We start from the raw sequence: 18,399 nt of genomic DNA on the forward strand, positions 1-18,399 counted from the left end.
TTGCCACGTAATCTGTTTTGGAGTACAGCTTTTGAGTGTCTGCCAAAAATATGAAAAATGAAGCATCAGTGGAACTAATGGTCTTTTTAAAGGATTGAAAAATTGATCAAACGTGGCTTAAACTGGTGGATAGGCATTACCTCCGCAGCTCAGAAGTTTAATTAAAGCCCACAATCCAGCCAATACTCACGCACCTTACCCTCGCAGTCTGCTTCCGCAATCTGATAAGCCATAGCATCAGAGTTTTGACTCCTAATGATAAATTGCCAACAAATCAATGATGATGTGGCGCAGCAGAACATAAACAAGTTGGCTTTCGGCAGCCGAGGAGAAAGAGAGAGAGAGAGAGGAGAGAGAGAGAGAGGAGAGAGAGAGAGAGAGACAGGGCGCTTACCAGGAGAGAGAAACGCTTACCAGGAGAGGAGAGGTTTGTGGGGCGGCAAAGAGAGAAACAGCGCCAGGTCTTATCTGCTCCTTCAGCCTACTGCCCACACCCTCACCCACCGCAGGGATTTCTGAGAAGGTTATGATGAAGTAGAGTTTGCGGGAGGTCACCTGTATCTCACAACAGTGCTAATCCGTCCCCTGTGTGTGTGTGTGTGTGCCCCTCCCTTTCTCTTTCCCCCTCCATCCCTTCCTCTATCTCTCCTTACTCCCACTCTCTTTTCCCTTTCTCTCCCACTCTCTGCTCTCTCTCCCCTTCCCTGTCACTGTCTTCTCCTCTTTTCCTTTTTTCTCTCACTCTATCTCCCTCTTGCTCTCTCTCACTTTCTTTCTCTGTCCCTCTTTCTCCCGCCTCTGCCTCCATCTCTTTCTCCTGCTATATCTCTCCCCCTCACTGCTACTTTTTCTGTTTCCCTCTCTCTCCCTCTCACTCTGTTCCTCTGTCACCCTCTCTCCCCCTCTCTCCCTCTTTCTTCCTCTGTCCCCCCTCTCTCCCTCTGTCACTTTCTCTCACCCCTCTTTTCTTTTCTCCCTTTCTCTTTCCGTCTCCCTCCGTCCCTCACCCCACAGGCTTCAGGCAGCGCAGCAGGCAGGTGTTGGCTGAGGCAGGCAGTGAGTCGGACGGCTGCCCGCACCTCTTGGAGTCCATGCCCTGCGAGGACCCCGTGTGCTTCCAGTGGCGCGTGACCTCCGAGGGCGTCTGCACCCCCACCGAGGGAGCCTGTGGCCCGGGCGTCGCCAACCAGACCGTTGTCTGCGTCAGCGCTGAGGGTACAGCAGCCTGATTAATTCATGTATTTATTTCTTAAACATGCAATGCGAGGCAGCCTAATGCCAAGGGGCCGGTCCGAGTCTCCAGACTCCCAGGAACAGGCACAGTGCGCCCTTTACGCTGTAGTTATAGTGTATTTGTTCAGAGTCCATCCATAATTCATGAGAAAAGCTGGCAGGTAAATGAGGTGCACTGTATCATGGACCTGATTATGAGTCTGCACAGAGGCTTGCATACAACCTTAATTGCCCATATCTGGACCCCAATACTCATAATTGCATCATTTCTCTTTTTTTTCTTCCTTTGCATTATTATTCTGTCACAATAGATTATGTGTACGTTGAAGAGTCCGGAACACATCCAGACACATTCCCTAATGATGGTTCCTGATGAGAATTGACAGAGCATGTGAGACTGTGAATAAAAGGTTGGAAAATAGTTCCCAATAATGCTTGGTAGCGTGTTAGGCCACACAAAACTAGCAGTGAATACTCCTGGCAACCCCTCACTCTCTGACTGCAGTGGATTCCTCATCCATATAGATGAAGTCGATGTGGCCTTCTCTTTGATGGTATGGAATATATCAGTCTCATGACCCCTTGGATATGTTGCTAGCTCTGATGGTGGGTCTGCCTCATGGCTAGCTGAACAGAGCAATAGAGTGTAAGCCAAGACTAGCATCCATGCTGTGTTTATTATGCTATCTTGAGTGTTTTGACCTTACTGTCTCTGCTGCAGGCTTATTACGGCTGGATTCAATTAAATGTACAAAGAACATATGAAGCTTAATTAAGGTGATATTTATAGATAAAGCACTTTTGTGCTGTAAAGGATGCAGTAATGGCAGTTATTAGCATCAACAGTACCCTCTTGAGGTGGGTAATTATGGAGATCACACACTCAATTAATTCAAGTTTATGATACATAATTCAAAATAATTTAATAATTTATCATTCAAAATAATTTACATTTAACCCTCCGCTCCTTTTTGTTTTGTCTGAGGGATTTGTCAGATGACATGCTTCTCTGTTTGTACAGTATTGTTGCCTGTTATCTGAAGTAGGACTGGTATGGACAGTGCTGGTGGCATTTGGACAGAATATGAATAGAAATTGATATAATTCCATTTCTATATAGTCTACATACCCACAGGTATTTTCTATGCAAGTGGCTGACCACTGAATTGATTGAATTATGAACATTAATTCATAATCACTAAATTATTGAATTATGATCTGTTTTTGTAAGAGTGATTTCAATAGATACTGCATCTACTAATATTTATTCACATGTACACTACCGGTCAAAAGTTTGGGGTCACTTAAAAATTTCCATTCCACTCCATAGACAGAATACCTGAGTTCAGATGCACTGTTTTTTTTTAATCAGGGCAGGGCAGCAGTTTTCAGATTACATTATGTGCTTACATCATTGCAAAAGGGTCCTCCAATGTTTTCTCAGTTAGCCTTTTAAAATGATATCAGATTAGCAAACAGAATGTGCCTTTGGATCATTGGATGAATGGTTGCTGATAATGGGCAATGTAGATATTGCATTAAAGATCAGCCATTTCTTTCTACAACAGTCGAGAACCCTTTTGCAATTATATAAGCACATAATGTAATCTGAAAACTGCTGCCCTGATTAAAAAAACAATGCAACTGATCTCAGCTGGTATTTTGTCTATAATGGAGTAGAATGGACATTTCTAAGTGACCCCAAACTTTTGATCAGTAGTGTATTATCAAAATGATGAAAGCTCTATTCTATTGCAACATCACTGCATAGCTTGCATCATTATGTAAACTAAGGTGCCTCTGGGTCACCAAGGACTGAAAAAGACAACATCTCATAAATCATGCGTGGAAAGGCATTGAAATGAAATATTACGTTCATATTTGTTTGTGCAGGTTTGGTACATAGTAACAGAATTAACTGCCTTAATAGGTAATAATGAGATGATTAGACAACCTCCGCTCATTGCTGCAACTGTCTCTGGGCAACTGTGAGGTCATGTGAGGAATGTACTGCATATTGCCATTACACGTGCCCTGGTTTGCTCTCGTCGTCCTGAATGGAGGACACAGGAGTGGTGACAGGGCAAGGATTTACTGGCGAGCAGGTAATTGCCAGTTGTAAAATCAAGGGATGAAGGGAATGAAATCCTACAGCAAAAAAAAAGATCAAGTGTTGCACAAAGTGACTTTTTTTTTTTTTAAAGAGAGCCCGTGCGAGAGATAAAAGTGAATGATGGGGCTCTGACCCTGCTCTAGTTTACCACCACAGTCACTGACATCCTCCAATTTACTCTCGGCACAAGCTCCCGGACCCATATTCAAGTTCCGCTGCATAATAGGACATTGGCATATGGTTCATGATCAGCAGGCTGGGTTATCTGTATTTTTTATAAGAGGGCACAAGTTCACCACTGCCTGTTAAAACTCATTGTTACTTAAATAAAGACCTTTTCATTGCATTAATTGACTTGGAGACAGCAGTGGTCGAGAGACATAAGGCCACCAGTGTTTATGTCTTCAGGCCATGCCTCCATCTGGGCAAAGTTTTGCAAGTTTATATTTAGCATTTCATTGACAGATCACACTGCTGCTGTTGCTCAGATTTGACACGTTGTTTAAATCAAAAGGTTTTCTCAGAACAACTTGATTTAAAAATACATTTTATACAGTAAATAATAACATCTTAATTTTTAAAACTTTCAGTGGTCAGTCATTGTCCTGGTTTGAGTCATATCTAAAGGATCAGTGTATTGCAATCAACAATGTTAAGTCTGTTTTTGCAAAATTGAAACAGGAATCCCCCAGGGCACTGTCTTGGGTCCTATACTCTTCAGTCTGTATACGAATGTCTTACCAGACCGTCTCCATAGGTATCCAAACGTATGTTGATATTACAGTCATGTATGCATCTGGCAATACAAACTTACATAAATCATCCTGTTTAACATTAAACACCAATAAAACAAACTGTTTTTCCATTTAAAAGTTATCTGAAACAGAATTCTTTAATGTTAGAATTAACGGTGAATTTTAAAAGTCACATTAAATAAGTTGTGAAACCATCAAGACCATTACAATCAGAAATAGTAATAGTGTCATTACAATTACACCTTACAAAATCTTGGATGAAAAGCAGATAGGTACCATTATTTTTAGTGAATATAAGTGTGGCGGAGTGCCATCACTGTGGTTGATTATGTGCTTTGACTACCATACCAACGAGCCTGGCTCTTTGGCATTGCGCTCAAGCTGCAGGTGTCATACCCCAGAGACCCGGGTTTGATGCTGGGTGGAGTGACTGCTCTTTCCCTTTGCTACAAAAAGATCAGATCCACTAGCGAAGCCTCATTATTTGATCATTTGAAATGTAATTTGAAACACCATGATACTTGCATCAGATAGTTGTTCTCAGTTTGTTTATGTATGCAGTATTTGTCCCTATCAAATTAACCGTAAATAGATAACCAAATAATTGCACACTCCACTTCCCTCACTGGTTTTACAGACTGTCTGTTGGTGCCTTGTAGTGATATATTTTTATCCCAGGAAATCACAAGAAAAGCATAGCTTTAAATATGACATTATGATTAAAGCAGATACCGGTATCTGGTAATATATAAGTATTATAAGTTCAAAGCCTTCATACATTACATAATTACATACATATGCTCATAGTTCTGAACACATGATTATGACTAATTAATAAACCTGAAAAACCATGTGATTCTGTGTGATCATATCTGGTTTTTAGTTTAGAATAAAGAGTAATTTATATACAGTCATTGCACTCTGTGTGCACTACAGTAGCAATAAATGAGATACCTAACAAAAGCAATCCTGTAAGTTAAGTGCATTATTTAAGTAAGATCCTGGTCATAGTCTTTTGAAAATTCAACTGGAAATGTTCTTGTAACATGTATTTCTAGGGCAGCAGAAGGTACCACTTTGCTTTTGCCAGACAATTCCAGGCGAGTGAGCCGCCTCGGTGCTTCTCGCTTGGTGTGACACCCGCCTCACTCTTAATGTGCAAATGAGGAGTGGCAGGTTCCATTTCACAACTTTTCTGGAATATCCGCATCCCTCCAACAGGATTTCAATGATCCGAGGAGCAATTTTAGAGAGGCGTAATTTGTTCATTATTTTGACTCCATCCTGAGCACACAACATGCTTCCTGTTTTCATTTACTTTGGTGACAGGGGCTCCTTTTCATTGAAGAAGTCTTTCTCCGGTAAAAGGGAGAGAGAAAATCTCAGCAGGAGAAAACTGATTCTTTCTCTTCTGCACCTCGTCACCCAACTTGCCAGTGTTTGAAATGTTCTTCCTGCACAGCAACTGAGTTGTGGTTGTTGTGAAAGAATGTGCTACTAATGAACATGATTGAAGCTGATACTTTGCTAAGCTTGTGTGCTTGAGAGCCCTCAGTCCATGAGATATAGGCCTAACCTAGAAGTTTCCTAGGGAGCCATTTAAAGCTGTGCTGCAGTGATATTCTTTAGATGCCAAGGTGTGTGACATCCAGCACATATGAATCTATTTTATGCTCACCTCAAAAAATCCTTTTGTGCAGAACACTGGGCTTGGCACTGTGGCGCCTGAACACTGAGAACCCATTTTATCTTCGTTGTGGATGCTGCATTTTTTAGAATGTCTCAGCAGCCTCAAATCTTGGCTGACCTGGGGCTAATTCTGTAATAGTTTGAGCTTTGGGAGTTATCAACCCCAAAATCTCTCTGTAATTATAGCTAATGTCAAACCCAGGACCTCTGGCATTGATAGATAGAGGACTGAATCACCAGCTGGTGGATATGTGGCTGGAAAATCAATTTTTACATGTGAAAAAAATGTTACAGAATCGCCATTGCCTTTATTTATTTATTTCTAGGCTTATTTCCTGAGCCCGACTTGTTACTGATTAAACCTTTCATCATTGAGCTGATATTTTCTCATCTGTGGGGAGTGATGCCCTCCCAAGGTTACGGTGCCGATAAAGCGTACTCTGCCATTGTGTGGGTTTCCCCCACAGCCGGCTGGCCACTCCGCTCCACAGAGCGCCTGGAGCCCAAGTGGTGCCGTTGTATCTGTGCTGTCTCTCAGACTTTAAGTCATGTCTGCCATTAAAATGCTAATACCTTTGGCAAAGTTTGAGAGCGATGACAGGGTGACGGTTTGATCAATGAGAGCTGTAATCCATTCATCAGATTAGAACGCTGTCCCTGTCTAATGACTTCTTACGAATGTTCAGCTCAAATACTGTCACCGGTCCCATCTTGTGTCACTCCAGATTCAGCACAATGAGCAGCTTATGGCACTGTGATCAAAAACCTGGCTTTCCGTGTGTCTGTGTGTGTGTGTGTGTGTTTCAAGCGCACCAACTCTTTGTCGTTTTAAGTAATTTCAGGCTTTTGTATGTTTTAGCTGCAGAATGGGACGAATCACACACACTCATTCTTGTTCTTTTTTTTCTGCTCAGCTCATCACATTTCCAAACATGATTTCACTGATCACTCGGCTCGGGAGGAGGGCAGTGCTTGTGAGAGCTACTTTTCCTCTGCATGGGCTCTCAGCTGTCACTTAGTAAGTGATGTGTCAGGGAAACACTCAGCGGAGGTAAATTATGAGTGTTGTGTGGCGGAGGACATGATTGAGTGCATAGATGCAATTTCACTGCGGGCGCCCGAAACGCTTCCTGCATCGCGTTGATAGCGTCGGTGGATGCTACGCTGCTCCCTACCTGTTAGGCTGTAATTCGAGCCTATCCTAAAAAATGGGCAGGCGATCAAGCTTGTGCGTGCGGATGACTCGAATTGCGGCTGAAGGTGGGGGAGAGAGAGGTGGGGAAAAAAAGAGATGGCACTCTTGAAAATTTCTCTCACCTCTGAAAAGGTTACATACTCATATGATAATACTGTAGAAAAGTTTGAAAGCGAAAGAGAAGACTCCTGACAGAAATAGAATGCACCCAGCACAGTGTAGTATTTGAGGGAGGGACCCGGCGACAGATCTATGCATATTAATAATGCAGGAGGCCCTGGGGCAACCATCCATTTACAGGGCTCCCCCCCCCCCACACACACACACGCACACAGGCACGCACACACACACACACACACACACACATACACATACATACACAAACACACACACGCGCGCACTTAGGAGGGGCTTCCTGCAGAGCACACTCGCTCCTATAACAGGAGTTACTGAAGCTTTGCTTCTACTACCTTAACTTTTTCATGATGAATTGTTCTCACATGGTGCTCGCTCGTTCAGTCTTTCTGTGCGGTTAGTTCATTACGCCATTTGTCATTCCACAAAAGCACTCAGTGGTACAATGGTGGTGTGTGAAGTTTTAAGCCAGTAAGCATTGCTCTCCACATAATGCATGACAATGACTGGGCCTAGACGATGTTGTAAGCACAATGGCTGTTTTGTTGTCTACATAAAGAACTATAGCAAACCAGTAAAGGAATGAGAAATTGTAAGAGTGCAACAATGCGCCAACAGAAGTTGTTTTTTTTCCCCGAAAGAGCTCCCCAGGCTGGTTGAGATGGAATAATTAGGTTTAATGCTTCATTAGGTGCCTGGGAGAGCCTGTCAAGATACTATACAGATATAATGTGGATTAATCCAGATTTTCACCCCACACACCCCCCCCCCCCCGCCCCCCCCCCCAAGGCTTGGCAGAACATGGCGGAGGCATGTGGAGCAGGGAGAATGCAGGAGATAAACCATGTGCCTGATGCAGATGGCTCCTCGGCACAAATGTCTTTATTATCTTAGGATGTGGTTGTCAGCCTCCTGCCTCAGCTCACAAAATGTCAGCTGCTCGCCTCTCTGCTTCTCCTCGGGCCAGCAGCGGCTTCCCAGAAGAAACAGCAGCTCCACCTTCTGTGTTTCTCCCACCTCTGATGCAGCCGGTGTTTGTTTGCAGGCTTGTGGTCCTTATTTGTTGTCGTCGGGGGCACCGGACAGACTTGTTATGCAGCTGAACCTCCCAGTCGGTGCTTTAAATAGAGATGAGGGTGTGGGAGCTCGGCGACTATCTGTTTTCTCACTGACTGTGTGATCTATCAAAGTGTCCGTTATCAGTGTGTCTAATCAATGGTGGTGACAGTAATCTGGTAGATGACCTTTCTGTAAGCGTGGCAGGACTGTCGATAGCCAAGCCAGGGTGGTATAATTCGGATCAATCCACAAAATCATCCCGCTGTGACAGTCTAGTGAATTATCATTTCAATGTCCCTCTAAATCTGAAGTTGTTTGACAGGCTCAGGCAGATGGATTAACACACATATGTCTCATGCACACCAAGATTGTTTTTAAACTCTTGTGTTTTTATTGGAATGGGTCCGTTGGCTATACAGCTATTTTACCAAATGTTTTTCCTCCAAATGGGGTTTGTGTATTCAATGAGAGAAACGGCAAGGCCAGTGATGTCTTCCATCCACAGCTACTTTTTATTCACATTATCTAAAGGTCAACCCTTTGCCTCCCTGAAGATGACATTTCATTTTTTGCTCACCTCTTTGTGGGATCTCCATTTGACATTTCTTTGGCCCAGGTGCCACGGCTTTCATTTTAACATTTACCTACGCATATAGCCCATGCAATAATGCGTTAATGTTGTGGGCAGAAATTCTATTGGCTAACAAGGTCTAACATACCACGCTGTGAGTACATTTTCTTATTAGTTGCTAGCAATGCTCTGGCATTTTTAAGGTTGTGTTTTTATTTAAAAACTGAGTTGTTTGCTTTGCAGCCATTGAGCACACACTGTATATATTGTAGCTGAATTAGCCAGAGCGTATGTAACATTGATATCAAGACGATGGCCTGTGTGTATTTTGCACAGTATGTACAGTAATTCAGTTGCCAGTCATACTGACAAGTGCAATCAACTAGGCCAATTTGTGACCCACACCTTTGCCAATCTCAGCAGGAGTAGCTGCTGTAATTGCCCATTTATACAGTATATGTTTTATGGAAAAGAGGGGATCAAGCTCCATTACGCTGCTGCATGGTTTCAAGAAAAAGCCGAAGAGCTGTCACTGTTGAGATGTTCCCTCGGCGTGGGTTGTGTGGGTTAATTGAGGTAATCTACATGCACATTTTTTATCTACGGTTCTCTGGGGCAGAGCATACAGTACATTTCAAATTCGTACAGTTCTGTCTGTTGGGCAGAGCTGTGGGAGATATGGATTGATTCGCTGGGGGGGGGGGGGGGGGGGGGTGTTGTGAGTGAGGAGACATAAGTCATTGGCAGCCAAAAGTATGACCTCTAGCACTCTGAAGCATTTATCTGCATGTGAACGTCGCAGCAGAAACTCTCCCCAGACCATCTCTCTGAAGTGGGTGAGTTCAGAGCCTCAGGTGTAATTACATAAATGCGTGTGTTGCACCACCAGAGAGCTGTGGAATATATTCAACTGCTGATAGTTGAGTTTTTTGTATGAGAAACTTGTGCTGGAATAGTTAGGAATTAGTTTGAATCCTTTGAATAAGACATTTGGACGCTTCAAATTTCAAGTACTCTGTTCCCAAGGAAACAGAAGCTTTTAGCGAGCATTCTCCTCAGAACTGGCCACATACTTAGCAAATACATTCTAAGAAGGCCTTCCCTCTGATATTTAAGGTATACTGTATAATGGCTGTTGATTACTCTAGAGAACTTCCCAATGGTCGGCTGTTGCCTTCACTTACTGTTGCTAGGGCGACTATTGTTCATACAGTGATCGAGCTCTCACTATATCAATTTGTAAGGTATCCTAATGCTCAAAAATAACGAGGTACATTGACATTGCCAGCCACTTAGGAACAACTTTCTTGTGTGACTGCTGCTGTACAAATCCTTTTTGATTGGAAGAGATTGCGAGGGAACAAATGAAAAGCAGCTTTGAGTACACAGAAGTCGCGTTGGCTCTTTGTTAACTCAAGCTCGCAGGCTCTCCATTCTCCAGGGGAGTTATCTACCAGCCCATGAAAGTGCAGAGAGAGGGAGAGAGGGAGAGAGAGCCACGTGGTTACCCAGGGCACCTTCCCCTGCCACCCCTCCACACCAAGTACACCCCCCCCCCCCCTCCACCGCCGTGGCTTTGATGACTCCAGAGGCAGACCGCAGTAGATCCTGGGGGTGGAGGACCGCGGCCCCCTAAAGGGACTCTCCTGCGCTGACGCTCCACTTGATAAAGCACAGCACCTGCACTCATCCCTGTCCTTCTGGCATGAGAGACGTCTCAATGGCGAGTGAGAGAAAGGCAGAAAGAGACAGTGAATAAAAAGATAATAAATCTGCCCACAGGATGTTGTTTTTGAACTGCACATTTGAAAAAGGCAGGGGCAAAGTGGTGGTGGTGGGGGGGGGGGGGGGGGGTTCCACAGAGGTAGCGAAAGCATCTTGTCCAGGGGTGTCAAACATAAGGCCCGGGGGCCAGATCAGGCCCGCCAGCAGGTTTCATACGGCCCCCAAGATGTTTTGGGTAGTAAGGGAAAATTAGAAAGAAAAGATATTCACATGCAGCTATCTTCAACAATTTATAATGAGCAATTTATGTGATAAATAAAAATGTATGTGTTAAACAACAATCTGATACCAATGCATAGAAAATAAATTGACCATGACGGCCCCCACGAGGTCTCATTCCAACAAATCCGCCCACTGCCTAATATAAGTTTGATCTTGTCAAACAGAATTCTACAAATCAGTTTTCTTGAAGCTTTTTGACTCATTTTGCTGTGAAGACAGCTTTCAGTGGATGATTCAGTCACATTTGCAATGGCAGTGGTGCTGCTTTACAGTATGGGGTCTTTGTATATTTATTAAGTAGGTGTGTTTTAATCTATAAAATATGCAAATTTCTTCATTTTCTTCTCAGATTGGATCCCCCCCCCCATTTCTTGTGAGCATTTAGCTTGATGTTTTCAGGACCATAAATTCCGATATTGAAAAACACACACAGACACACTGACATTTAACAGAGAGACTGATTTAGCTTCACTTGGCGACTTGGCGACCCAAGTAAATGGTGATTAACGAGTCATTCATTTGAATGTTGTTGTGTGGTTCATTGCAGTCAGTTCATTTGACACATAAGAAATGATAGCGTCCTGAGGAAAATGGGAAAATTACTTCTTGTGGAAATGTGTTTTTTACTTTTCGCACACAATGACATGGTCGTGAAGAGCAGCTGTTAATGTAATTAATAGACATTTTTGATGGTTTTGATTCATTTGATTACTGAAGCTGGTGCAGAACAGCTCTGAAACAACTTCCGAATAACAATTTATAATGGTCTATTATGTTTATTAGATGTAATGAAATTCAAATTGAATGTGACAGAGTGTTTTCCATTTCGAGGGGCTGACGACCAAAAAAAATAGAAGAAAAGAAATGAGTTTGAGCTTTGAATCCCTCATTTTGAGATGAAAAACAGTCACACTCGCCTGATCATCAGAGTGGTATTAAGAAGATAAAAGCAATTCTCCTCTCCGACTATGAGATGGTGCCACATGGTAGAATTAATATTTACGGCACAATATCCACAATGCATGCATTCATCTCTGTATTTTACACCTCTCTAATTCTTCATCTCCACATCATGTGCTGTACACTGCTCAGACATGCACAAACACAGCTCTCCACCATGCCTTAAATCCAAATAATGAAGTGGATCTGTTCTGTTTCTTATCTACTGTTACAATAGTATCTGCTGTGGCAGAGTCTTTCGCAGGTGGCTTACAGCTGGTTTATTTATTTTTCTCGCCGTGTTTACCTGTTCAGCTTCCTGAGCTTCACGTTTAAACCCTCCATTGTGTCTCCTGCTCCGGCTCCACAGGCAGGCGCGTACCTGGGGAGCTGTGCTCCGACGAGCCCCCGCCCGCCCAGGTGGCCTGCGAGGGGGCCTGCGCCGGCGGCTGCGTGGTGGGCTCCTGGTCGCCGTGGTCCCTGTGCTCCCACTCCTGCTCGTCCAAAACCGCCGAGGGCAGGCAGAGTCGCACGCGCACCATCCTGTCGCTGCCCGGCGAAGGTAGGTGCCAAACGAGTGACCTTAATCAGACTGTAATAAGCGTCCCCTCCCGTGACTCACCATGACTGGTTTTGAACTCCCCAACCCCCCTCCAGCGTTCCAGCACAGTTGTTTCACTTTGATTAGGTATTTGTTGGCATACTCTAATGTGCTTTTTACTGTGTTGAAAAAAAGATCATCATGGGTCCAAGCGAAAGTTATTAATGTGAGGCTGTTTTAGGAGTTAGGGGAAGGTTATTTGTGAGAGATTTGTTTACAGTGGGCTCATTTGTGCTTGCGCTGTGAGCAGCTTTTCATCGGCGGTTATCTGTGCGCCAACAGAGCGGCTTGACTGAAAAGAGCGAGTCGCTGGAAACAGCTGTTGGGTAGGATCTGCCTCAGTGGCATAAATCATGTGTGGCCTGTTTTAAATGGCAGGAAGAGCTCTGTAATTAAGACAAAAATACACCTGAGTCTGGGGACGCCTTCTGGCCAATGTATTCTCTCGCCTTTCCTCTCTCTCTACCTCTGTCTCACCCTCTTTCTCACCCCTTCTCTTTCTCTTTCCCGCTCTCTCTCTCTCTCAGCTTCCACTTCTTCCTCTTCTTTCATCTACTCTGTTTCTCTCTCTGTCTCTCTCTCTATGTGTGTGTCTCTGTCTGACACACACACACATACGTACACACACACTGCACTGCAGAAATATGGAAATCCCTCCCAACCCAACCTTAGATTCTCCAAAGACCTGAAGGCTGTTATTAGCCAGACAATCCCTAATTAATATTCCCCCAATCTGTGCACTAAGTAGTTATTTTACATTCTGGAGCACTTACTTGAGCGGCAAGTCATTGTGCAATGGGGAAAAAAGACTGAATGTCAATTCAATGTCATGGTGACTTAGGGTTACTAATTACAATACAGGGGAGGGCAAAAACAAGGTAATAATCCTTTCCTGCTCCGCGGCTCAGCTCCGATGTATTCATATCCGAATCCGCACCGCGATGGGATAATTAATGAGCATAGACATAACAAGCTGGTTTTTAAGAAAGGCGTTAAAAAAGGGTCAAGTGAGCTGCTCTCTGCCTGATAGCTGTTTTCCTTTTGTGTGTGCAAATTGTCGACTGTCTCCCCGCCAAGGTGGGAAAGCGTGTCCGGCCGCCACTGCCTTGGAGGAGTGGAGGTCATGCAATGACCATCCATGCATCGTGTTCTACTGGGAGGCCTCGCCCTGGGAGCCCTGTGTCGAGGACCCGTCAGCCGGCGCCAACGGAACCAACACCAGCCAGTGGAACGGCACCACCTCATGTGCCACAGCGGGGACCCAGACACGCACGGTCACCTGCATGAAAATGAACGTGGGACCAGTGATCCCTAAGAGGTACTAAATTACATTCTGACCCCCACCGTCCTCTCCCCCCAACCCTTGTCGGTGTGGGGGGAGCTGTAGACGACTGAGGCAAAGAGACGATTTTGACACGGTGAACATATAAGTACTTTACACTCACTGGACTGCCAGGATTCTAAATATAGTCTCTCTTGGATGGCGCATAATGTGACAGCAAAAATGTCTGCTCCCATTTTGTCATCTTGTAGATCTGAGCAAGTCATCCATCTGCTGACAATATGGCCATGCAGCCCTCAGAGATGTGAAAATATAGTCTCTTAAAGGCAAAGAGGCAGTTTAATTCTGGAATTTTAATTAGCATTTCCTAGCCAACAGCCCTTTAATACATGCTGTATTTCTGTGTGCTTTATCATGGACATTACATTTATAGGTTCATCTATTTCCATTGATTTCTCTGGTTAGCCGTGTTGGCGTTTTACCTTTGGAAGGGGCCTTTTATTTTCAAGCATAAAAAGTATCCCTGGGAAAGGAATTCAGTGCATGGACCGTAATTCAATTTTTTATTTATGTAATTATCCCATTTTAATTGTGTGCCATACATCTTTTTTATTTTTACTGCTATCCAGCCCACTCATAATACTCTGAGTAGGTGTTCTAATGAATCATTTTGGCCCCGTCATTGACATGGCAGTGGCCTAATTCCTTTGAATTGCTTATAGAAGAGAGTGGAGCCTACCACACAGACTTTGCAGTGGGAGCAAAACTAGTCATTTCTCCCACTCAACAACAATCACAACAACAACAACTGTATGTTATGATGGTGTAAATCATGTTTAAAAGGAGGGCTCCATTTTACACAGGTGCACAGAAACCCCAGGGTTGGCAATTGCAATGGTTATTGTTCAAAAGATTAATAAATTACTATGTGCTGTGTGTAGCATGGTACATGAACACAGCATTCAGTGTTACAGTGTCTCAGTATTACTTTGACCTGGCCTGGGAAAGGTCTCAGTTCAGCTTGCGTTAGTGTAATACACAAACCCTATGTTATACATTCCCTTGTATAATAGCTGTTCAGGGGGCTAGGCAGAGGACTTTCCCTGAGGCACAATATGCATTCATCAGATGTTCAAGTACAGAGTGTACGTCCCAGAGGCTGCAGAGGGGAAAGGTGATTGCATTGCATCCTATTTTCTGTAGTTTCTGTTTATGGTATTTTGCACTTTTGTCCAAAGCAACATTACATTAACATTAAAATGAATATTTTATATAGCAAAAGGGTTCATGTGTCTCTTGGAGCCCTGCTGACTGCTGCGCATGGTCTCATCAGAGGTGTGGTGAGGGGCAGGCCGAGAAGATGTTGCCATGGAGCAGAGGTGTAAAAGTCCAGCTTCAGAAAGTAAAAGTCCTACCACATCTGTGCCAACCATTCACTTAATTAGCACAACTCTTCAGCCAGGTAGAGCAGCTAATTGGTGAGATCACCTGTGAAGTGCACAGGAACCATAGACTATACAGTCTATGGGCAGAACCAATACATGGTTGGACTTTTGCTTTCTGAAGCTGGACTTTTACACCTCTGCCATGGAGTCACACATTGTACTTACTTTGATAATTTGCCCTCTTGAGGGAATCCAGTAATGGAGCTTCAGGTGAGGAAATGTCCTACTTTCTATGTCGAAAAGATATTATTGTACGTGAAGTAATCAATTACCTTATCAATTATTCAGCAGGGTTTTTTCCCCCCGGTTTTGCCCCACATTATATTGACTCAGACATGAAAGTGTTTTACGGGCAGCGTCCTCCGCTGCCATGCTCTTAAGCTCACTTTTTACCGTTTGCTCCTCCTCCTCCTGGCACTTGTTTCACTGAAAGCAAATGTCCATCCATCACTAATGGGTGTGGTCGTTATGAGACTAGTGACCTGCTCTGACTTTCTTGACTGTCCTATAGACTGCTAGAGAAATCCTCCTTTCAACAGGCTTCAGAATCAATAACCTTTATGTTTCGAGTTCTTTAGAGTTTCTTTGAAAAGAAGGTCAGTTTGGTTGCTCACCTCTCTCCCACTCTCTTAGACTGGTGCCGACCACTCATCTTTCATCTCCTGCAATCAATCCACCTCTCTCTTTCTCTCTCTGTCTCTCCCTCTCTTTCTCTCCCTCTCTCTCTATCTCTTTTTCTCTCTCTCTTTCTCTCTCTCCCTCTCTCTCTTTCTCTCTCTCCCTCTCTATCTCTTTCTCTCTCCCTCTTTCTCTCCCTTTCTCTCTATCTCTTTTTCTCTCTCTCTTTCTCTCTCTCTCTCTCTCTCTATCTCTCTCTCTCTCTTTCTTTCTCTTTCTTTCTCTTTCTCTCTCTCCTCCCACCCCCCCTCTCCATCCTATCCTGCACCTGCTCCTCATTTGCCAGTGTTATATCACCATGCCCCATGGCTCATTTCACCAAAGCACGGTAAACCAAGCGCGGCAAAGACAAAAAATGGCTGTGTGTTTTAAATCCCTGATCTGCTTTGATGTCACTTCCACATTGGGCTGAAAGGGCCCAGGGTTTCAGGACTCATGCTGGGGCCTGGCCTCGGCTGCACCCCGGCGCTGCCTACGCCGACGCTGAGACGCCCGCTGAGCAGTGGGCCTGCACGACACACACACACACACACACACACACACACACACACACCTCGAGCCCCTCTCCTTGGCCCTGGGAAAGTGTGGGGACCCGCGGAGCCAAAGGTGTACTCTGGGGTGGGGAGGGAATGAAAGCTGCAAACGTTGCTCTTCAGCTGCATGTCCATTGAATTTTTTGACAGTCTGAATCCCTCCAGCGATTGACACCAGTTTGGATCTGATACTGTTTTTTAAATTAAAGCGCTCAATGCTTCAAGGGGGCAGCTTGAAAGGAAATGTTTAGAGGAAATCTCCTACCAAGTGCCGCGCGGTATGTTTATATATGCGGTGGCTTAGTCCTGAGCTGTTTTCTCAAATCTGACATGGCTCGTGATGAGCAATCAGAGGAGTCTCCCCTCAAGAAGGGATGTGGGGAAAGTTTTATTTTCCATTACAGTTTTTCTCGTTTGCTTTGACCTGCTTAAAGAAACTGAGATCCACTTGGTCTTCATGAACACCTTTTTTGCACAGCAGAAGTCATCTCTCGAATGTGTTCATACGTTTTCATTGGGTTCACACATTTCTCACACCCTTTTGCAAAACAGTTAACACAGATGTCATTCAAAGACCCCAAACTCTATTGGTTTCCCCGTGGTAGAGATTCCTTGCATAAGTCTGAATCTCTGATACACCTGTGTGAAACTCCTTTGCACAATTCTTCAATCAGCAATCATTTATTATCCATAGAGATGCCATGCATTTGGTTGTCCAGTGTGTGATTGATTGAAATCACACAGTAATTTGACGACAGGATGTTTTGTTTGAAGGCAAAATTTGCTTTTGCTGCATGTTTTAAAGGTCCCCTGTGTAACATTTTCAGTTGTTTGTTAACAAAATCAACATTTCCCATACATAAATGTGGCCCCATTCATGTTTAATTACCACCACCAACAACTCGAAGCATAGGCTACCTATTGGCTTAGAAATCCTCATTTACATTTACATTGCGCCGTGTCGACTCGCCGTACGTGCGCCATGTTAAAATACCGGTGGCCAGCAAGGGACATAATATTCGAAATACAGCTCAGTATTTTGGCGTCTGCATGCATAGAAAAACATTAGCTTGGATTCATCTGCAGAATTTCCCTACATTCAGCAATGTAAGTTACGAGCCCATTTTCTACAAGTCATATCAAGCTTCCTAACAGTCCGACATTGACATTGTATTTTCCAACAAAATAAATAAAGAGAAATAACTGTTCGTGATCTGTCACCAGCTTACTTGATCTCTAGTTTCTAGACCCAGAAACAGTTGACAACCTTACCTAACATAGTTTTGCTAGGACTATTACACCACAAAGTTGCTGAATGTGTTATTTCAGTTTAGTTTGCAACAATATAGTTTAACCAAAGTCCTTAGCTGCAGTAGCCTACTACCCATAGATATATACACTAGATGTCGCCTTCTGCTTCTCAGCATGCGTCAACACCGCCGCCATCTTGGTACAGGGATCTGAAGCGCTAAACTAGTTGTCCTGTATTGTCAGCGTTAGGGATGTAACGATTACCGGTATAATGATAAACCGTGATAAAAATGTTGACGATAACAATTACCGTTTTTTTTTTTTAAATATCATAATTATCACGGTTGATTACCACGGTGTTGAAACCGTGTGTTTAATCCTTCCCAGCTTCATCCGAGCCTGCTTTTGACATACAGTAGGCCTGGTACAATGAAGCAAAATTGGTACCCTACTGATTCTGTTGTCTAATTGATGGTTTTAACTGCTATTTGGATTAGGCTACAACTGATTTTAAAAGGCGGAACATTTTCTCCGCAAAACTTGCACTGTATCATTTAGCCACTCTGCATCTTTTTATGTTCACGTCCACATTAAATCCATTCCACTCACGTTATCAGAAGAACACAGTAGCCTAAAGTTTTATTTCGAACACTTAATTTGGTCTCACTCAGGGTAGGAATTTCACTACGGCCACGTCATTGCCCCTTGCGTTGGCCGTGATGTCCCTTTGAAAATCAGAGGTTTACAGGCCACGGTGGCCTTGGTGCCCTCCTTTCAATATTCTGCTTTGCGTCCTACTAATAGCGATTTTTATTTAGCCTATGGCCTGTCAAAATATTCACAGCGCAAATTAATTTACTCTTTTACGCAGTGGAGAAAGAAAGTGCGTCTAAATTCACCCATTCTTCTCAGT

At 43.8% G+C, this 18,399-nt stretch overlaps 1 protein-coding gene across 1 annotated transcript in view; it reads left to right on the forward strand.

The window, feature by feature from the left end:
• thsd7ba (thrombospondin, type I, domain containing 7Ba) overlaps nt 1-18,399 on the forward strand; it is a 100,053-nt gene that overhangs the window by 37,011 nt on the left and 44,643 nt on the right. The window contains exons 6-8 of the mRNA XM_076262588.1: nt 1,015-1,215; nt 12,067-12,258; nt 13,375-13,615. Coding sequence (XP_076118703.1) covers nt 1,015-1,215; nt 12,067-12,258; nt 13,375-13,615 — 634 coding nt within the window. The remainder of the gene's footprint in view (nt 1-1,014; nt 1,216-12,066; nt 12,259-13,374; nt 13,616-18,399) is intronic.

This window comes from Alosa pseudoharengus, unplaced genomic scaffold, assembly GCF_046254945.1.
Source record: "Alosa pseudoharengus isolate Yale_2024_CS ecotype anadromous, Long Island Sound unplaced genomic scaffold, YU_APseudo_1.1 YU_APseudo_1.1_scf_3, whole genome shotgun sequence".
NCBI lineage: Eukaryota > Metazoa > Chordata > Actinopteri > Clupeiformes > Clupeidae > Alosa > Alosa pseudoharengus.